General features: G+C 36.6%; 1 protein-coding gene across 1 annotated transcript; it reads right to left on the bottom strand.

Moving 5' to 3' along the window:
• Positions 1 to 1,462: 1,462 nt before the first annotated feature.
• On the bottom strand, positions 1,463 to 21,988 carry LOC112149509 (alpha-2-macroglobulin). Its single transcript, XM_024277238.2, has 35 exons — positions 21,576 to 21,988; positions 21,301 to 21,481; positions 21,070 to 21,226; positions 20,733 to 20,785; positions 20,217 to 20,237; positions 18,835 to 19,000; positions 18,646 to 18,730; positions 18,447 to 18,549; positions 16,334 to 16,448; positions 16,131 to 16,240; positions 15,884 to 16,051; positions 15,478 to 15,699; positions 14,537 to 14,600; positions 14,230 to 14,375; positions 13,767 to 13,916; positions 12,944 to 13,087; positions 12,776 to 12,857; positions 12,541 to 12,679; positions 11,550 to 11,775; positions 9,558 to 9,684; positions 9,349 to 9,470; positions 9,008 to 9,059; positions 7,619 to 7,702; positions 7,258 to 7,434; positions 7,057 to 7,132; positions 6,458 to 6,614; positions 4,862 to 4,936; positions 3,695 to 3,857; positions 3,437 to 3,624; positions 2,885 to 3,097; positions 2,591 to 2,712; positions 2,427 to 2,517; positions 2,273 to 2,341; positions 2,079 to 2,184; positions 1,463 to 1,680 (listed from the first exon to the last, which is right to left on the bottom strand). The coding sequence occupies exons 1-35, from the start codon at positions 21,656 to 21,658 to the stop codon at positions 1,640 to 1,642; spliced, it is 4,278 nt and encodes a 1,425-aa protein (XP_024133006.1). The 5' UTR covers positions 21,659 to 21,988; the 3' UTR covers positions 1,463 to 1,639.
• Positions 21,989 to 22,691: the final 703 nt, after the last annotated feature.

Below are 22,691 nucleotides of genomic sequence, written 5' to 3'. Positions count from 1 at the left end.
CTAGCAAAGACATTTTCTTGTTTGATTCTAAAGAGAAGTATTGGTGTGGCCCAGCGTGCTAACATCGCCTCAATAAATGTAATAATTTATAATTTCATTTGTAGTTAAAAATGTAATAATTTTTATAGGAAGACAACATTTTTAAATACTAAAAGGATTTGAAATCTAACCGCAAGAGAAGTCATTTATTTATTGCTCTTCATGTTCTATATAGATGTGAAGATAATAGTCCAGAATGTCTACAAAATCCACAATGATGTTGTGAGTTTAAATTAATAGTGACAGTGTTGATATGTAGTGTATGTGTAAGTGTGTCTACTGCACAGGCAGAGGAACACAATTTATCTTGATCTTCAGGCTGGAGGTCTTGTTGATAGTTCACCATCAGATTCAGAGGACAACAGAAAACCTGACCTGTACAAAACAGGACCAACAAATATGTTCTATGAAAAATCCGTATGACGTGGCTGCGTCTTTCCAACTTCCCCTTACTTACCCTTACGGTGTTAATATGTGGGCATGAACATTTTCTCTCTATGGACTCAGAACAATCTAGAACTTTGATATTTTCTGCAGGCTACCTGCATGCCTAGTATAGGTTTATCCAGTTTTTGCCTGCCCTCATCCACCCTTAAGGGCAGTTGTGACACAGTGAGTCTATGATTGAGGAGGCCTGGCCATCGAGAAGGCCTTGGAATGTTTAAAATATTATCTTTAGTTTGACAAACTCTCTGCTGAAAGTCTGCTTAATTTGGTTAATTAGTCTGGTTCAAGGACCAAAGCTTGTAAACAAAACCACATAACTAAAGTTCTCCTGAGTCAATGGCCAAGACTAATGAGACAAAGCAACAAAGGTAGGCTACACCCTCTACAGGTCCCAGTCTGTCACAGCACCACAATCACACACCCATACACACCTTGGGACAATAGAGTATCCACTTTACCCATGAAGAATGTTTTTGGACCGTGGGAGAAAACCCACACATGCACACGGTGAACAGGCAAACTCCACACAGAGAGGTCCCCCATTGATGGTTCTGTTTCAGGTCTCCCAAGCGGGACTTGAACCAGGGGACTTCTCAGCATTCTATTTGACAGATTCATTAAAAATTTACTGACATATATGTTTTTTTGTTTTTTACCAGAAACAGTGTCTCCATCCATGAGAGTTTCTGTGAGATTGTTGCACACAGCATCATCTTGAGTTCACTTCTTGCAATAACTCACGTTAGTGCAAACAGAAAGAATCAGATTTGCCTAATGGCTTTACTTTACCATTTATGTTTGTTTACATGAATACAAAAATCATACATTTTTCTCTCACTTCATTATAGTCTTTCAAAATGTTTGTATTGTTGCCTTACTTTGCTTTGCACTAAAATAGTTTTTGTACAATTTCTGTAATTCAACTGTATTGCAGTTTTTGGTTTATGCACAGACAATGCTATTTTTAATAGTCCAATTAAACAAATACTTTTATTTTACAAATTAAGTGTAATACCTTTTTTTTTTTTAAGTATTCTAGACACATCCAGAATTCTCATCTTTTGACTTACACTTTATTAAAAAGCGTTTACAGAGTGTGAGGAGCACAAAACCACTGGAAAAGTCTCCTGAGCTCATTTACAAACTGTTTCTCTTAAGCACAGTTGGAGATGTATTGAGTTTCAGCCTGGTCACCTGCAAGACATAGAAAAGGGACATTTGATCAGATAAACAAGCAGCCGTGTAAACTTCAAACAACTCATAATGTTTGTGATAGTTCGGCTTTGCAAAAAATATAGATTTTTAGTATACCGCTCCCTTTTTGAAACTTTTCTTTTTTGGCAGTAACTTCCAAATTTGGAAGGTCTTGACGGTTTTTGAGCTGAATATTTTGTTCCATAGGAGTTTTTGTCATAACTATCGGGGTGGACAGAATAGTGAGAGAGAGGGCAGAATCTTTTCAAACTCTGATGGGCGTTTACAGTAATGAATATTCTAATGTTTGTCTGTTCTCCATTTAACTTAAATTAAACAATAACAGGTTTTAAAAAGCATTTTCGTGGAAGTAGAGTGTTAGAATTTAGGCTTTTTACTTGGCTGGTAGTAGTCATAGATTTTGACCAAGGCGGGTTTCAGGTTCTCTACTGGCAGCTGCTGTACAAGCTTCAAGATGTGAGAAACGGCTTCCCCCTGTTTCAACTTTTGACAAAAAAAGAAAGGTCAGTTCACATGCTCACAGATACTGAGATCATTATCCTTTTAGCTCTCTCATTTAAATGCTTCTTACCTCCCTCAGGTAAATGACAATGTGGTCCTGGTTCTGCTCCACTCGATCCACCAGCGTGGCATGTTTCAGCTGCAAACACAACAGTTTGCCTTCCGTCACTCACAAAGACAAAAGAAACTCATTTTCAGACGTGTGTCAAAGCTCTGGTGATTACACTCTGCAAAGAGTCTTCATCTGGAACAAATCCAGAGAGCACTTTGATGTCCAGGATGATCATGTTGGTAGTCTTCTCAACTCCGCTGTATCTGTTGGTGAATGCAAAGGACTGTCAGTCAAGGAAGGTAGCGTCCTCAGACAGACTGTGTGTAGCTCACGCACAGAGACTTAAGATGCAAAGTTAGCTTATGTCTGGATGCGTCAGAACAGTTGGTTTCCGCTTTAACTTCCACGCTCAAAGTTGTGATGTCTGGACGAGGAGGGATGTTGTAATGTTGAGAAATCTGAGGAAAAAGGATGTATGCTACTGAGATATCTTTATCAGTTTTATCCTTTGCACATCACTGACACGTTTCTATGAACAAGGACCTCTAATGATGAAGTCTTAAAACAAAAGCAATGTGTACTCGAGGTTCTATATGCTAAAAAAGACAAAGATCATCAGTATTTGCTTACCTGGATTGAGGAACACGCAGATCCTTTGACTTCCAGGGTATACTTTCCTGTTACATCATTCATCACCTTCTCCTGGTAAAGTAGTTTGTTGTCTGGTTTTACATCAAACTCCAGTTGGGCACTAGGGGACTGAACTGTCACTGTACTGGAACCCTCTGGAGTGAAAACGACTGTAGCATAAAGAGACAGAGCTTGAAGCGCCACCACTGTGTCCTGCAACACCAAGGGAAAAAATGTGACTTCTTGATCCAGTGAGCTTTCAGAGAGACAAAAGGTATGCTTTCTGTGATAAGGTGCACAAGAAGTAAATGCATGACTTTAGCTTTCAGAATAATAGTATAAAAAGATTGTAGGTTGAATGATGATGCTGACAATTCTTCCTAGACTCCAGTGTCATGGGTTGTAGTTTAAGTAATTAAATTATGGGTTAAAAATTAGTGTTTTTTTTTAATTACTTGAAAATACTTGGAAAATTTAAAAACTTTACAGAGCTTAAATAAAAAACAAGAAGATGTGAACGAAAAATAAAAGAGAACTTAAGTCTGGCTGTACCTGAGTAGAAGAAAACCCTCCATAATAGTTCTGTTGGCCGGTCATCCACCTAACAATGCTAGAGGCGTATCCCAGGTCTTCAGCAGTGTGGGAGGTACTTAGTAAAGACATCAGGACATAAGCACCGATCTCCACAGACAGAGAGTCCGATGTTTCGGCTGAAGTCTGGGTCCAGTAGATGAAACCTCCTAAATTCACAATCAACAATGAAACTCATAATTTAGATATAGAATGATTTCCAGCAGGAGCTTGACTCACCTTTTTTTACGGCTTCTTTGTCAAGGTGCTGCAGAAGGTGAGCGCGAGTCTCCATGTCTCCTGCCAGTGTGAAGACGTATGCTAGCAGAGCTGTGGTGTAAGTGTTGTTGAGCTCGTTAATGGATCCTTTTAGGCAGGAGAGGCTCCTAGTTACCACTGAGTTCTGAAACAGATATGAAAAACACTATTTGAAAGCAGGACTGATGTTCTTTAGTTATTAGCTGCAGTAAATGATTGGTCTGATCAGGGGTCTGCAACCTTCAACACTAAAAGAAGGGTTTGAGTCAATGTCTCACTGACTAAGACTCATAAGGAGCATCAGTCTATTCACCATTAGAGAAACACAACACTGCCCTGTATTTGTGTTGCTGTTACTTTTATAAGTATGATTTAATCATTGTTTTATCTGCATTATTATACACAGAACTATATAGATATAAACGTTTTTTTCTATTAATGAAAGTGCTCCTTTTGACAGAGGCTCTTATAACTTCAGTTTAAAATACAAAATAATGGAATAGAATAGAAATACTTCTTTCATCCCAAGTTTGGAAATTTGGCTGTTGCAGCAGAACAGGCATTATTTACAGAAGATATAAATATAAGAACAAATATGTTCAATGTATATATTTTACTTTTATTTTGGGGGGCACCCTGTACCAGGATCATCCAGATTTGGTAAATGTTCTCACATGAGGTGTAGTGTAAAACACTTAACACAGTTGATTTCACTGGTTAAAATTAACTTTAGCCTTAAATTTACTGAATCAGAGCTAATTAAATAACTCATAATTTTTTAATTGTTTTCCTTTAATAAGAAAACCACATTGGAGAGGTAAAAAAGCTTAGAGTCTCGTGTTGCAGACCCCTGTCTTAGATCAATGCACATTTAAGAATTGAGTTGGGTTTGTGGTCATAATTAAAATCCATTCAATTTCAAATTTCTCAGAGAATAAAACCTTAAATTTAATGCTGTTTAAGTGATATCCAGTACAGCTAACTGTTGTGAAGATTATGAACATTTTGACAGTATATCATATCTCAGTGGCCAAGCGTAAGATGCTTTGCCTAGGAACCTAGATGATTGTGAGTTCTAACCCACAGCTTGGTCATTTGTGTTGCAGATTTTGAATCTTTGATTGATAAGGTGAATTTCGGTGTACTTACATTTTTGAATGTCTCAAGCTCCAAGAATGCAGCAGTTATGTAAGCACTGAGAGTCACTTCATCTGACACCCCGCCCTGTACCAAAACAGGAAGAATTTTTTTATCAGTAACTGATGTCCTACAGCTGCTTGAGTTCATTGGATTAACAGCCAATTAAGTTTTAGGAGTCTATTCTGACTTTTGTTAAGACCAATGCCCAAGTAAGTACATCTTTCACAATTCAAAAGCAGCTGTTTGCAGCTTGAAGATTAAAGGTTTAGTCACGTGCCTGTTTTTGGGTTGTCGGGGAGAAAGTCATAGAGAAAGTTCTACATCACCCTGATTCTCAAAGATTAGAATAAAGATATACTTAGAAATGCAGTTTTGTGATTCATTTTCTGTATGTCCTCCTTTATCAAAACCAGTTTTTCATCAGAGTGGGTCTACAAGAGAACTGCAGATGTGTCTTGCAGTTCTCTTGAGGTTTGTACGGCCACCTAAAGGTACTTAATTGAAAATGGAGCAGATATTGTTGATGTGGTAAGTCAATCAAGAATTATTTGTAAGACTAATAATAGTTGAACGCATTCATGACATAAAGGTGACGCTATTGCTTGGTGTCATTACGCCACACTCTAGTGCAATTACTATCCCCTTACTGACCCTGCTCGAATGTCTGCATAGGATACTAAAGTGCCAGTGGGATTCCCAGACAAACAAAACTCTGATTGTCTACTACTCTAATTTCTAACAATTGACTGCACTCAAGGGAGCTCACACTTGTCACGTGTGCAAAACTTACAACTTACAGCTGACACAATCTAAATAGTTAAAGGGGAGTGGAGGTGACAAGAAAATAAAAACAATCCATACAACATCCCTGCGAATAACCTACTTTAGACACCCTCACTTTATCCGATGTCATAGTATTCATCATGACCTCCTGTCACCTTTAGCATGCTGATAGAAAAATGTGCATGGAAATGTTCTCGGTACGGGTTCAGAGAGCGGCCTACGACCTCAATATTTCAGGTGAGCCAACTTTTTACAGGTTTGATCATTTTTTGCCCGCAGTCAACCTTCAAGGACTGTTGGGATTAAGACTTGATTAACTGTTTTATCTGTTTTCTTTCAGCTCAAAAATATCACATTATTTACTGAGGGTAAATAGAACGTTGAACTAAATCATTTTTTTAGAGTTGTTGTATGTGTTTACAGCTGTGAACAGGAGGGAATTCCTGTTCTTTCTGAGCAGATCTGAAGAAGTATCTGACTGAAAACATTGTTTTGAGTGACTATTATGAAGAAGCTGCTCTGGGTTCTACAAGATGTTTTCTTTCTCTAAAAGCATCCATTCTTTAAACATGAAGCTCAAAACGTTTCAGAAACAGAACCAAGACAGGACCACCTTTCACAGTAGGCTTCTTCTGCCTCTCGTTTTTGCTCTATTTTGTTCTATTTTGCACATTAAGAAACCTTTATTAAGAAACCTTTATTAGTCCCACAATGGGGAAATTGCACATTTTTTCCTTACCCATTGTAAAGACACATTTGTGATTTTTTTTTTAAGTTAAAGCAGCAAGAAACAACAGATACTTCAAGGTGTTTTCACTTTACCTTCATTCTGTTGTTAAAAAGTTTTCCAGACTTTTCAAAACAGCCGTTTTGTTTTTGTTTGTTTACCAGCCACAATGTAGATCTTTCTAGCACGCTTGGGTCGATGAAGACGAATGACTGAGCTTTAAAAAAAGACCTTACTACAAAAGCTGTCAGCCTAGAAGAAATCAAAGGAAATCCGTTATTAATCATCCCTTTTTTCAAAATAAAGACAACAAATATTGAGAAGGTTTTTGAGAGGGAATTTTAATTTCCAAGTGAAAAAGTTACAATATTAATATTAACGTTAAAATTTCATTGAATTAAAATTAAATTTTAACAATAAATTAAGTATCTTGTAAAGTTGTTTGAATTTTCAGGTGGTTTCATCCCCAAAGTGGCCTGAAACTGATCAAGTTAACTGTCTGTTTATTGGGTCCACTGACCACCACATCATACCCAGACTTACAAGACTAAAATAAGAATCAATTACATTTTAAAATAATGTTTACAGGAAGAAAAAGAATCTGGGAAGATTAATCTGTTCTGCATTTCAAGTATTTTCTTTACATTCTTTTGTTTATAATGAAAGTGTTAAGTAGAAGTTTAAATGTTTTTACCAAGTGTTGCCTGGTCCTGTTCCAAATGTGCTGTATGCTCCTTGATAATCTTTGTAGTTCAGCTGTCTTTGGTAACCTGTGCAGTGAGAGCAATCCAACAAAACATACATTTACACCGTCATTTGAGATCTTTTATTTTCCTTTGCCCTGAAAGATGCAACATTTTCAAATACTTAAAAAAAAATAGTTATTGAGACAAACCACTGGTCAGAAAGTTGAAGGCCTTCTCCTTGATGGTTGGAGTGAGCTGTTGTGTGTTCTGAAGATAATGGAGGATATAGATGTTGGGTGCCAAAAGAGCCATATTTTGCTCTCCACATCCATATGGCATCTGCAACAGTCCTTCTATGTTCCTCAGTGCCCGACCAATGACGTCCCCTGCACAAGACATATTACTCAAACCAAAGTCGTTTCATGGGGTACTTTATCAGTTATATCTGCCACTCTACAGAAACTAGGTCCTACAAAATGACAGAGGCTTTTTTTGAGTTTGGCTAAAAATAGAAAAGTCATAATTACTGGAAACACTTTGATTGGAGTGGGACCTGAACCTTAAACATACCTAAGACTGATACAACGGTACGAGCAGATCCATCGATCACATTGTCTGGTAGCTGTAGAGCAGTTTCCTCAATCACAGCTTCTCCTGCTCAGAGAAAGAAATCAGTTTTAGTTAGATATAGATATACCTTTTTTAACACTGTCCACGTGTAGAATGAGATTCAAACTGTCACCATATCAGAACAAAAAAATGTAATAACGTACAAATTATAAGTGATGAATTGGTGTCTCCTATTGATGGTAACATCTGCTGTCTTCAATGTGAGTGTGTGTCAATGGAACTGAGTGTCCATAGGTCCAGACCAAGTTTGATTTATTTGGTCTGGATCAAGTCCTGAACCTTGTCTTTGGTCTGTATTCAGTCTGCTGTCTACCAGGGGCCAATTTCAAGAAGTAGGTTTAACAAATTCATGCCTGAACTCAGAGTTCACTGATTCAAAATTCGCAAACTTTAAGTTTTTGGTTTCAGAACAGTTAAAAAGAGCTGATTCAATCAACTTTGAGTTGTATTACTCAGAATCAGGTGCAAGCATCGCTACCATAAAAAGCCCTGAGCAATGGAGCAAAGACGATTCACCATGGCAACGGAAGACCCCATTAGGGCGTCTTACTTTCCAGTGACAGAAATTGAAGTGCTGTGATGTTCAGTCATTGGCCAGGAGTTATGAAGGCGGGGCAAAACAACAAGAGAAAGATGGAAATGCTGCACTTTGTAATCCTTGTTGGGATGGTTCACTTATTAAAACTTTATATTTGCTGACTAATTTTGAACATCTTTATCAAGGTCAGGTACAACACTTTTTACGTGTTACTTTAGTACGGCGGAGGTTTGCTGCAAGACGGTTGCTACAAGAAGACGTGCTGGGCGTGCTTTAACAGAGAAGATGTCAGCAACTTCAGTGCTGAGGAGACATCGGGGATGAAGATACGCTGATAAGTATTTATGACTTATAGATTGTTGGGAAAGCAGTAAGAAGCAATGTGTAAACGTTGTTTTAATGAGCCTGCATTCAACTGACCACATTTCAATGACTTGTTTACTAATGTGTTTACATCCAGTAGATGGCTGGCTACGCTGGGCGTTTTGGTTCAGTTGTTCCGTTCCGAACATGGACTGAGGAAAGTCAGATCAAACCGAAGCTCAGTTCAGTTGGAAACAAATAGAAACCACCTCGGAGGATACGTCAGAGAACGGTTCATGGTGTGTTTTAAAAGTATAGCCCATCACCATGGGTGTGGATAAGATAAAAAATTCCATCAGTCACAGTGAACACATGTCAGTGGGAAATATTTGTGATCTTTGTGATTTTGGTTGTTCTGTTAGCTATTTAGTTAAATCATGATGGCAATAGGATGAGAGTTTGGTGCCTCTGATGTCAAACAGACTCACCTTTTGGGCAGAACAGCCAGTTGTAAGTCTTTGTAATCTCAATTCCTTCAGCCTGATAGAAAAATTGAGAGAAGTATAAGCTACTGTGTTAGTGAAATCTTTAATCACTTTATTCAAATAGTTTAAAATAGCATATAAGATAAATTATAGTTGCACAATATTATTGGTCCAACAAGTCAACAATCATATGATAGCCTTGTATTTGGCTTGGATCATTTTTTTCTTAGTAAACCAAACCTTGCAATGCTGAGTTAACATATAAATACTGGGTAAAAATACTGGGTAATAAGATACATTGTCATGTATGCAAAGTTTTGTGATCTTTGCAATAAAACACCTACCTTTACTATCAAAGATTTTGTGACTATGTCAATGCGACCTCTTTCTGGAACATTCACAATTTCATTGTCACACGATGCGTGGGATGGTATAGCCTCAGCGGTAACGGTTATATTGACAACCCCTTAAAAACAATAGACATGTCATGGATTAGAAGACAGAGTTATGTAGATGTCAACAGATGTGTGATGTCAAGAAGAGTAAACTTCACCTAAAGCAGTGGGGTTCATGTTCCAGCGGAAGGTCTTTCGCTCGCTGCCACACAGACAGGACGCGTACTCTTCAGAAGAGACAGGTGTGAGAATGTAGCCTGAAGAGGGGCCTGGAGTCACTTTCACCTGTGCAAAAGATGAAGAAAGATGTTTCATCATGTAGCATTTTAAATTATTGAGAAAAAAAAACTGTTTCAGCTGCGATCATTTGACTGATCTGGTTTGTTGTCCGGTATTTAAGGCTTCAGTTTATCAAATTACTTGGCGACATTTCCAGCTAAATCAACTGTAAATAGGTTCAGTAACAAGACATATGCTCTTGGAATTGTACATTTTGTTCACTAAAAATATGACATTGTTTTTAAGGATTTAAAGGCCTTGGGTTATTGTGTTTGTCATTTTTAATTAAAAGTTCCCCATTTCAAGCCAAGGAGACACTGCCACTAATTTTAAACTCCATAAAAATTGTACTGGCATTCACACAATGACGCATCCAATGATCTTTTCTCATTTTGCAAGAAATATAGGTTCAAGGTGGGACCAGACTGAAGACATTTCAAAATAACCCTATAAAAAGTCCCAGAAGAAAATGTAGTGCTGCTTGTTTGAACTAGTGCTACCAGGCCTTTGGGTAAGGTCAGAGGGTGACACTCACAGGTTGGAGATCTGATCATAACCTATATATTCCAGACACCTGCAGTCTGAAAGAGTTATATAGATTTACTCTTGGGACATAGAGCATAACTTCTTTGGCAGATAAGGAACTTGAGCTTTGAGCAAAGCTGAGAAGTAACTACAGATAGTGAGCTTCATCGTAATTAGAACCAGTCTTTCAAGAAAGGTTAGATTTTCAGCTTTCCAAATTAGAACCCAATCTTGTTCTGTTGCTGTACTTCTGTATTTGTCAAAATTTGCTCATAGAAAACACATTGTTCACACATGGACACCCATTTTTAATCCTAGCATGAAATATTGATAATCTCGGTTTAATGATCCATTTTCACGTCATCGAATTTGGAGTTAGTTATATGTATTGGATAATCAATTAAGAAAGGAACCAAGTTGTTATGTGATATATTATAAATCTTTTAAACTTATAATGGGTTCAAAGATGTAGAGAGTTTGCTGTGAACATCTGGCAGAGAAACCTTTCAAATGGAAAATTGGGTTTTGGAAGGAGTGAGCAGAGAATGGAATCTCTAACTATTGATTGACCAAAGTCAAAGCTGTGTTCCACCGTCGGAGGTGGGGGTTGATCTCATCAGGGAATGCATTGAAAGGAAGAATTTGAAGATTTCCTCAATCCCACAAACAGCAGAGACTTGGAGACTTGGAATACATTTGCTGGGGGTGTGGTTTCTGAGATAGTTAAAAAAAACCTGGGCTTTCAAGTTTAGAGAACCTAACACTTAATAATGTTCTGTTGTGAGTGCATCTAGTGATGAATTTGTGTGCAGTGATCTGTACTAAAGAGACGTTCAACAACCCGACTAGGTATAACATGTATGGATTAACACAAACCCTCAGGCCATCTCTTTGGACTTTCATTAGGCTGACTGTTTGAGGGTGACATTAAAGTATACATTTCCAAATGATTCTCAGCCAAATGGACAACAGATTCCTTGAAGATGAATTTTTCTAATGAGACTTTAATGGGATTGTGTTGACTTTGACATGGTTTTTGCTTATTATGCTATTTTATATTTGTTCTCATTATTTTAAATTAAAGAAACTGTTAAAAGACTACATTTAAACATTTTTGGTCTGCAAGTTTTTTTATGATTTTAAAACCTGACCATTTCAAATTCAAAATTAATAAAATAATGTACTTTACATGGTATCTTTCAATGAGATCACTCTAAGACTGATTTATTTGCTGTTAAAAACTTACACACTTTTTACAGTTTTTAAACACTAACGAGTTAAAGCAAAAAACACATATTTATGGGGTCTGTTGAGACCCAATGTGGTCACTAAATTCTCCTTATTACCATGATGCAGCTGCTCAGGTAGTTGAAGACCGTTGCCTTCAGTTCAAAGTTTTCCCCCCGGATGATGGAGTAGGGCAGGGTCAGTTCCAGAAAAAAAGGCTGAAAGACCGTCAGCTGTTTACGAGGAGCCAACCCAAAACCCTGACTGGACAAACAGAACGTTTCTGTTTCCCAGGTGGTGATGGTGTCTGGAGCCGTGAGGAACACATCCTTTGTTCCAGACTCTCTGAAAGAGCACAGACACAAAGAGAAAACATCCTATTACATCGTCGAATGGTTAAACATACACTCTACAATAAAGATCATATGAATTGCACAGGAAATACAAGCAATAAGATAAACATCTGTTAAGCATAAGAAAATAAGATATTTTAAAAACATTACCGAGTCCCCTTGTTAAACTGATTTAAATCATAGACTGTATTCACAGGGAAGCCATTTTTAGTGTCATCATTTATACTGATGTTTGGGTTAGTTTGCTTTGTAACCAAACCTTTTTACTTAGTCTTCTTTAGATTGGTTCAGTTTATCTATAATGTTTGCATAATAGTGCAGGTTCCTAAAAGACGATGTAAAAAATGTGCCTGCTTATGTTTGCATGGATGTCTGAGTGTGTCTGTGATGCTGCACTTAAATCCAACCTTTTTGTAAAATATATAGACATCATGACATTGACTGGGATCTTTACTTGAATATCTTTGTTTTTTTATGTCTGGATAAACTGCTGATACGTCTTGTCTTGATAATGAGCAGAATTGTTTTTTATCACCTAATCGCAATCAAATTCACCAAAATCTTTATTTGTTGAAATTTTCTTGTGACCTCATGTTTCATCATTATAGCTCTGCTAAAATGTTGAAAGAAGGTGGTATTTTCAAGTGCGTTTCACAAAATTAATTTCAGGCAATTAGCATAAATTCAAAAAAGCATAAAATCAGTTAAAGAAAAAAAAGTCATACTTTTTTTTTTTTTTTTTACTTCAGAACCTTACCCAACTTCTACCAAATCCCAAATCCAAGTCTCAGGGAAAAAGGTGCGGGCTGTTTGGATTGGAAGAGGAGATGAAAATCCTCCTTGGGCACTTCCCATCATGTAATCCACTCTGGGTTTAAACATCCTGTATGTATTACCTGTAAATAAAATTAAAAAAAAGACATTTTAAGAAAAAAATCCTTCGTCTAGTTTTAAAATCATGTGAACGTTGTTCCGAAAGCATTTGAACTAACCACGAGTGTAAAAATGTCCTTTAAACATAACACATGACGGCAATCTGATCATCAAATTTGTTGCAATCTTCAAACCAGTATTCTGTAAAACAAAGAATCACAAACACAACAATATGTGAAAAAGAAATGAATAAATACATTTCAGGAACTTTATTGTGTATACATTACCTTGAACACTTTATAGGCCTCATTTTCTTCTGGATACGGATAAGGTAAAATGTACCTCTTGTGTCTCACAATCAGACATTTCAATGGGTCCTCAACTTCATGTGAAACAGGAGAAGCCTTCTTTACAGGCAATATATCAAATATCTGTATAAAAAAATAACATCATAAATCCATCAAATTGCTTTCTAAACAAAAATTTGACAGTACACTTCTATCTTTCCATTCAACCATCCACCTTCTAAACCCACTTACTCCCTTTTGGGGTGATGGGATTGGTGGTACCCATCGCTGCCCTACTGTTTGGCAAAAATTTGGATCACCCTGAACTGGTTTTAGGGTTATACAATCACATGTATTCACATTCACAGTAAGGGGTAATTTTGAATAATCAATTAACATACAAAACCCACAACAGTACCATGCAGCTCACTCGTTTCTCCTTTTTAAGACCAACTCCAATCATCTTCTGATCTATTTCAAAGACCTGCCAATGGTTTTTTATTTGTGATGATGCTGTTTTTAGCCAAAATCAAAAAAATCTTTCATTTTCAAAGACATAGTTTCTGCAGAGCGACAGTAGTTCATTATAGATTCACCTCGTAGTTGTGAGCAGGACCATTGGAGTAAGCCTCCACCGTTATTCCATCAACCCTTTGTTTACACTCCCTCCTAATAGCTTACAGCCCCTCACAATCCCAACCTAGCATTATCGATGCATCAAAGATGCATCTCTTAATCTTAAAATATAAATACATGAGTAGTTAGGTTGCCTTAGATAGATGGTAAATATTTGCTTTATCTATCAAAGTTCATTTTATGTTACCTTGTCTGCATTAAGAGTCTTCCCGGGCTCCTTTATAAGCACACTTTGATCAATTGCACTGAGGCCACACAGAGAATTGGGCTGGGCAGTGAGCTGTAGTTTGGTTTGCTCTGCTGGGACGGCCGATGAAGGTAAAAACTCCAGCGACACCTTATGAACACATCCACACATAGACAAAAATTTTACAAAAAAAGATAAAAAATGTTAAACTCCATTTTAATCCCAAAACTGGAGCAAGGTTGGTTTGATCAATGTTTGAAGCATTCCACATAGCCAACAAAATGATCACAATATGAGTTTTAAAAGAAAACTTAATCTGAAAAAAAAATCTAAAATTGATTAGTTGTATGGTTTTTTTTCTCAAACAAATGTTTTAAAGCTTTTTCAGGCAGGTTTTTGTTTGCAAATGTGAATTTTAAAATTGTAGTGAAATAGGATGTTGGTCTCATATCTTTAAGCTCACCGTATGTGAGAAACATTTTTCCGTGGAGAAGTCCCCACTGCTGGCAATCACATGCTTGCTGGGGAGAACGGCATAAACCACAAGCTGGAATTCTGGAGCCAAGTCTGGAGTAATTCTGAGTTTCAATGTTATTTTATCCGTATTCTCTGTAACAGTAGAGGATTATTATTATATTAGGTGATCTATTAGCAATGAGCTTCTATACATGCTTAATGGAGTCAAAGAAAATACACACAATGAGAAGAAAATAACTTAAGAAATTAACTGACTGTGTAAAAATATAAAAAAATAATCAGATGCTGCAAACCTAAGCCATCTTTTACTTGAATTTGTTTATGTCCTTGTAAGACAATTGCTCCTCTGGACAACACCTAAAGAGACAAAAGGGTGAAAATAAATGGACTGACTACAAGTGTCCTCCTTAATTCACACCAACATAACAGCAACGTTCACACAACTTAACTGCTTTCTGTTTAGTCAACATGACAATTCACACCTGGGACAACTTTGGCAAGCCATAAGGGCCAAAAACATGATAGAAAATAAGCAAGAAAAAAACCATGACGTATATTCTCTGACAGTTTCAGTGTGATCTGATGCTTTTGAAAAGAAACACATTAACGACCTGCTGCTGCAAGCTCAACAATGTTTATACTGTCATTTCTGCGTTAGTGGGAATAAAAGAAAGTATCTGCTGGTTGCCATTTTGATTAAGTGTATGTTTTCCTGTTTTTATTTTTTAACAATTGATTTTTTTTTGTCAGAATTTAAGTTGGATCTCCCAGCTGAACAGAGATGTAGTGTTGTATCAATATATAGTTGTGTGTCGCCAGATATCTTCGACTAAATGATAAAATTACAAAACATCTTTGAGATAAACCAGGCTGGTTTTTGAACAAACCACTACAGAGACATATTTGTTAAAGATTGTTAATTATGTCAGGTGCTCCATTTTTATACGGGTGCTATATAAATAAAGGATTGATTTTATTTCATTTGATTCATGAGACATTAACAAGTGTTTTTAAATTCAGATATGAGACTTGAATGTCGTCATATTAACAGGATGCGGGTCAGAAACAAGTGTATCTCCTTTGGTTTGCTCTGGCAAAGCTAACCACAGATACTGACTTTGTAGTGGCATTGCAGACTTAAAAAAGTATGAATATAAACCATTTAACACTCCAGCCACAACAACTTTTTAATTTTTTACAGCAGAATGTCAGTAATAAAAAAAAAACTACTCACCAAGTACATGATTTTCACAGAACCCTTAGGTTCTCCCACCAAACTGTAGTGGATAGGAATGTCTTGTTCCGAGTCACAGGGAAGAGGTGTGGTGTCACTTTTTACTTCCAGAGAGCTGACTGATTTAGTATTCGGAGAAGGTGGCTGGTACTCAGACAGGGAGTGTGAGTCCGATTCATAAAAGGGCATGGTGTGGTGGGGGTAGCCCAAGGTCTTGCGTATCTGGTTCATAGCAATTAATTTTGTTAGTAATCTGAACAAAATCTGATAAAAGACTTTGGAGAAAAACACAGATATTATTTATTTAGCTTTTATGAAATTGGGAAAATTGGGATGCAGATGAGAAAAGACAGTTATACCGACACTCATCAGTTTTTGAAAATATCCAGTTTTATGATTTACTTACATGCAGGCGAATATTTCCACTGTAGGTAGTTGTGTTCAGTGAGAATGTGGCAACACCATTACTGTCTGTTGTCAGATTATGGGTCTCAGACAAGGACCATGATCTACCTTCTGAAAGGTACAGCTCCATGTTAGCCATTGGTGTGTTGTTGTAATGAACTGCCTTTATCTGGGAAACAAGAATATTGTAACATCAACCATTTTGTATTCTAACACAACAAAGACAACACTGATCATTTTTCTCCTACTTTTCCCTCAAACGTAGATCCAGGGACATAGAACTTGGCGGTGTCAATGAACGACAGCTTTCCAATAACATAAGAAAGGGCTATTCTCTTCCCTTGTGGGTGAGTGACATCTGCAGAAGAAATGTTTCCACAACACATCAACTATTTACCTTTTTCTGAACAGCATGTGAAATCATGTTTTAATGAGTTAAGCTGCGACTTACCAGTACCGTCTTCTCTAACTGTTGCATGGAAATCAATTGAATTTAACAAATTCCCCCCATCAGTGATGAACTTTGACATTTCAAAAGTAAATCTGTCACAGCCTGTCTTGTCTACCTATAAGCACAATTAGGTAAAAGTTAGCTTTTAAAACACCTCTTGTATAAACAGAAAATGCGTGGTGTTTAAATAAACAGCTTATTTCTACTTTTGGAGAAGAAAGTGTTAAAGATGAGAGCATCTGCTAATTTTGTTTCTTTTTTTTTACATTTTTTGAAGATAGTAACTCAAAAACTTTTGTTATTACGAAATTACAAACGTTATTTTCCCAAGATCATTTTGGCTTGTTTTCGGGAGACAAAAAATGATTTCTATAGATATCAGAATGTTTTTTTTCCTTATGTTTTTCTTCTGATCTCCAAATAACAGTTTGTAGGTGCAGCATGCAGGCCTTGCCTCTTGGTACGCTTGGATGGGGTCTGAGTTTTGGGTTTATTCAGCTTTCTGTGGAATACCCATTTCAAAGATACCATAAACTACTAAAGCTGTCACTTCCCAACTTGAATTTAGAATCTTAAACTTTTTGGTCACATTTGGATTTACAAGTCAGGTTTATCTGGATGACACTTTCAAAGACTAGCTGGCCAAGAGAATTCTGCTGATTCTAAGCCAAGTGACGTGTTCTGAGAAAAACCAACAGGTTTCCAGTGAGAGGAAATTACACCTGACTGTAGATTGACGCAAGCCCTTTCTGAAGCATCCTACCAGTAACAGGACATTTCCACCCATTCTCGACGGATGGAACGGAACCAGATCTGCAGACTGCTTGGTGAATAGAACAGCTTTACTCATTTAGTCACTGTTTGATGTCAGAGTAGCTTAACCTTATTTTTTGCAAACAAAATCTTTGCCCCAATTTGAATCCTCCTTCCCCGTTTTAAATACCTTTGCATACCTACACACACACCTAGCTCATCCCTGATTTTTATTATTTTATTATTCTTTATGATGCTCTTTTATTATTTTTATAGTTGAGAGCTCATGTCTTTGTTTTGCATATGCCAAGTAGTTTTCAATCATTTGAATTTACGTCCAGAATTCCGACTTGTTTAACCAAATTTTAATCAATAAATATTCAAACAACATTGTTGTTCAGATTTAATTTTTTGTTTTTTGTGGTGAATTCCCTTCAAAAGGTACAAATGGGCTATGGTTGGGAGACTGATAAATGGATTATTACTTCATTGGAATGATTATAAGTAACATCTGATAATTAATTAGTAATATTTTTTCCTTCATTACGAAGGTGGTGGCCTGAGAATAATTTCATTAAATTCCCAGTTTAATCAAATTAATAATTTTCAACCAACCTTGGAATGAAATATTTCATATTCATCCCTTTCATGATGCACAGGAAATGTCACCAGAAATGGCAAACACAGGAATAACACAAAATGATCAAATTAACATTTGTTAACTGTATTGCTGGTGCTGTGTTGCTGTACTGCTCTTTATTAACAAGGGTGCACATAAACACAGTGTGGCCATGCACAAATCTGTTAAGATCATCTATAGTATGGCAAGCAAAAAGCCTCTTAGTAGGTCAGGAAAACTAGCCAACTGAAATGCAGTATTACATTTACTATTCAAAAGGCAATTTAGGCACATACTATGTCATTCAAAGACAGGCATACAAAATAACTTTACTGTACAGTGTTCACGTTTCATCATTTGCTGTTTCACATATTCGCAGACATTTTTTTTCAGTCACATGACTTCTGTTTTCTCAAGATAACACATCATTTGGCTCAATATAAGATGTAACTGTATTTCATTAATATACAAATAGAGGTATAATAATGAGCTATGAAATTGTCATCTCTAGAAAGTAGTTGAAAAAACTGAACTGAACATGGAAGCCAACTTGGAGAAACCTTATGGTTGAATCAGAGAAAGCTGAATCAAATTCAGCCATAAAGCCACCTCATGGACATTCACGTCTCAAGTTTAGCTTTTGATTTATATTTTGTAACTTCAATTGATCAAGAATTGTGTATGATTATTGAAAAATATATTTTTTTTAAATGGGCAATGAAGTAAATAAATGTTACATACTCGTTTTGTCTGGATGTCACATAAACCACCATTGAAATCATGTTTATCAGGCCGGCATGCCTTAAGGGTAAGAAGTCCGGGTACAGGCTGTCCGTATGTGTACCTGGTAGTTTGAAATTTACCAAAACATCATTTTCATTTCTCATTAATTTGCAAAAATGGAGAACAGTGTGTTTGTCAAGGCAGAACTTTTACTCACTTTGCACATACTTCTACATCGATAGTTTCCTGTCCAACACTTACTTCTTTAGCCACATTTATTACAATGTCAAATTTGGGCAAAACTGTGGATGGAAAATAAAATTAGATTTAATTATATTTCATGGAAAATGCAAGGAAATTATATATATATATATGTATATATATATATATATATATAAAAACATACCATATTTTTCCACCTTGAAGTTGTGAAATACCTGGTCTCCACCAATATTCACAACGATGCTGTAGCGTCCCATGCGAGCTTCTGAACTTAAGGAGTAAGAAAGCTGCAATATTTTACCGTTGGATGTTTTATTTCGCCATTGTCCAATTCTGTTCTGAAGAGAATCCTGTTTCAAGGAAATAAATAAATGTAAAAGGAGAGAGACAGATTAAATTACTCTCAAAAACTGGTAGGGGGACATACTGGTACTGAGAGAACTTTTAACTGTTCAATACCCTTTAAAAATGAATTCCCTTTTTGTTTTGGGGGGGGGTTGAAAAAATAAAATTTCTGCACACATGTACTTAACCCTTATGTGTTCTTTAGATGTTCACTACGACCTGACGCCAACAGCATGTCCATAAGAAAAGATACATGAACGTTTTTGCCTTCTGGGCTCACCGAGCAGTCTAAGATTTTAATATTTCCTGTGGGCCACCTTTGTATCCTGTACAGGTCTCACACCTGTTTGTCTAATTTACTTCATGTTTTAATGAATTAAAACACTGTCAATTACCAAAATGTATGTTTATTTTTCAGATAAAAGGCATAAAGGCAAAAGTTTGTGATGCCGCTGATTCTAGATTTTCATTGTGTCACAAGATTATTGTCATAAGCTGTAAATGATCCTGTTAAACGTTTATGCTCAAGTCTCTGGTGCACATCTCCTTTATATGTTGTTTAGGACAACATCTATAACTGTACTTCCGTTTTTTGGGTTAGTGGTTTAGGATTTTTGTATTTTGAAGCAGTAAGTGAAATGTTTTTTCATTAAGACTACAGTTGCATATCCCAAAATCGCACTACGTGGCAACCTAAATACAGGTTTTTCAGTAAATTTAGCAGGTGGTCACGCGACGGCATTTGTAATCGGGAGGCAGTAGTTGCATTTTTACATGCTGCACGAAGGTCAGGGAGGTTATAAGAAAAAGTAAAAATTCTATGGCAACCGGAGAATTTTGCTCTAAAAGTTGACATCAGTCAGTTGCCACCCAAGCGAGTTCGCGTAGTGGCAGTACAGTAAAAGGCGGGAATGACGCCAATATGAAATTGGGCGAAAGCTGGGCGGCCACAGGAGAGTGGCAGCCAGATCACCGGCGGTGACAGTCGTATTTGAGACCATAGTGCAAATGTAAACAATAAAATATAACAATCAAGTGGTATCATTTTTTGGTGTTAATTAATGTCAATAATGTTATTATTGTAACCAACCTTTGAACAATCTTTTAGAAAGTCACTGTAACTATTTTAAAATGCAAGTGAGATTGTTTATTTTATGCAAAGAATTTTACCTGTTTTCTTACATACAATCTATATTGAAATTCTAAGAAAAGGTGTCTTACCTGCAGTTCAATTGATTCGTACTGAAAAGAGAAAAATATACACATTTAATTCAAAACTTGGAAAAAAAAAAACTTTCAAATAACTTTCAGTTAATAACTAAGTGGATAGCTGAAAAAGTGCACAGTGTAGTATGTAAGTCTAACATTGTTATCTTAGACTTCAGCTTTTTGGTCTTGACTAATTCATACAAACAAATAACAATGACCTCACAAGTATAACCAGTCTTCCCGTATTTAAAATGATTAATAAAAAAAAACTGCATCAGCTATGTTACTTGTGTTAAAACTAATTAAATTAAGATTAAACTACATCTGGAACAAAGAATAGGTTCCCCTAATGGGGCCAGTTCGTCATGGAGATAAATATGGATTTGGTGAAAGAGCAGAACATTGAGTAACTTCTATTGAAATTCACTATCTGGTGAGTATGTTGCAAAGTGCAAGGGGCCCCAACTGTAAACAGTTCTGTTCCCAGAAAGTTTGAGTAGGATTGTTGTTTTTCTGGTATCTACTCACCAGTTGGCTGGCAGGCCTCAACCTATTGTCCAGTGAGACAACTCGGAATTGCACTAAAAGAAATTCAAAGGTAAAATAAAAAATGGTGATTCACTTTTGAAAAATCACTTGAATGTCAGAGCTATACTGACGTCTGGACTTTCAGAGGTTTATCTGTGTGCATTAATGAACCATGATCAAAAGTGTTTGCACCCAGAGTGACTTTAGGAGCAGCATGTAAACAACATGTGATGTTATATTGATGCAACAGATTTACAGAAATCTCAGGCTTTGGAATCAATGACATAGATTTGTTTATGTATTCATTTCAGCTTCTGTTTTTCATTATGTTAGTTACCTGTCTGTCCAGGGAGATAAATTGGTTTATCGGTTTGAACAAATGTTCCAGGTTTATAGACTTTGATCATGACTTTTCTCTCTTCTTTGGAGTAAAATGTGTTGCCTTGTACCACCACTTCAAACATCTGCACTTCTGAATCTTGCACTAAAGGAGTCTGTCAAAAATGGAGAAAGTTATTTCAAAAGGTTTTTAAACAAAAAATGAACTCTAGCTATAGAAGGAGCAGACCTGAAAATCAATGCACTCATGAAACTCTGCGCTGGACGTCTTTTCAAAAAGAGCTGTGTTCCTCTCCTTGTGAATCAGGGCGACCTTCATAGTAAGAGTTTCATTTGGCTCCAGGAGACTAGCGCACAATTTAGTCATAGTTCCAGCTTGAAGAACAGCAGGTACTGCCACCATGTAATGCCTACAGTATGGGAGATTCCGTTTTACGTGAAGACAAATTCCAGCAACATGTAAATTAAAGGTTCAAATAAACAAGAATGTTTACAAAAACTTACGGTTCGGTCAACTCTTGACCCAAACACAGCCCACACAAGACACAAAGTGTCCATATCCACAACCGAGTCCTTGGACAAACCATGACTGCTGCAATGATCCACAGAGTCTTAATCTCTTTTATAGGCTTTCACTAAGCCCTGCCCCCCTTTCTAGCCTCAACTTATCAACTTATTTATTACTTATAAACTCAACATCTCTTATTTAATTTTAAGGAATTTTCTTTTCTTTTTTTTTTTGGACACCTAAATATACCTGAACTCAGATTTCGTTTTCTGTAGCCGAATGGAAATAAGTGAGTTTTTGATTCAACGAATATTAGGAGAAATTTGTTTAACATCTACACATCTGTAGAATATGTAGAATTTAGTCAATCCATTGACTAGATAGTACTTACAGAGATCATCCCTCCCCCTCGGGTTCCAAACAGGAAGTACCTGCTGGTCCCAGAAATCCAAAATCCCATAGACTTCTATTGTTAAACAGCTATTACTCTGTTTGTCAGAATAAAAATTTCTTCTCTGATGTCTCTTTTAAACGTGTTCTTGCAAACCCCTTTTTTTCATGATGTTTTCTTCATTGCAAGTTATTGAAGTTATAAACTGGACAATCAGATCCAATAAGAACATGTGGTGCCTGTTGGACCCACTTCAAACGCTCAAAGCGTTTGATTGACTGACCAATCACGTCATCTGGTCCCAAAATGGAAAAATCGGGCGATATCCGTTCCGTGGAAAATGGTGACTGAATGAATTGACTTAGTTTCGTTGTAACCCAAGGTAAGGCATTTTCTATCTGTGACGTCACAATCTTGTGTTGTCCATCTCCATTTATGTCAATGGTTCCTTGCAAAGACAGCAACGGGAACAAACACCTTTGGGGCTTCATACTTCCGGCGACAGAAATTGATTTGTTCCTACAAGCCAATGCCGACTACAAGCACATTTTCTGCAAGAAAAGCAACACAGCTAAAACAAAGAGAGAGTTGTCATGGGAGAAAATAGCTGTCAGAGTTAATGCATACATTTGAATAATTTTAATTCAGGATAAGTACTAAATAATGTCAGGAATGTAATTTTGTCACTGAAATGGTTTTTGATCTGTCGATAATTCTACGA

Source organism: Oryzias melastigma, linkage group LG13 (genome assembly GCF_002922805.2).
Source record: "Oryzias melastigma strain HK-1 linkage group LG13, ASM292280v2, whole genome shotgun sequence".
In the NCBI taxonomy this organism is placed as follows: domain Eukaryota; kingdom Metazoa; phylum Chordata; class Actinopteri; order Beloniformes; family Adrianichthyidae; genus Oryzias; species Oryzias melastigma.
This window is presented reverse-complemented; position numbering and strand designations above follow the sequence as displayed.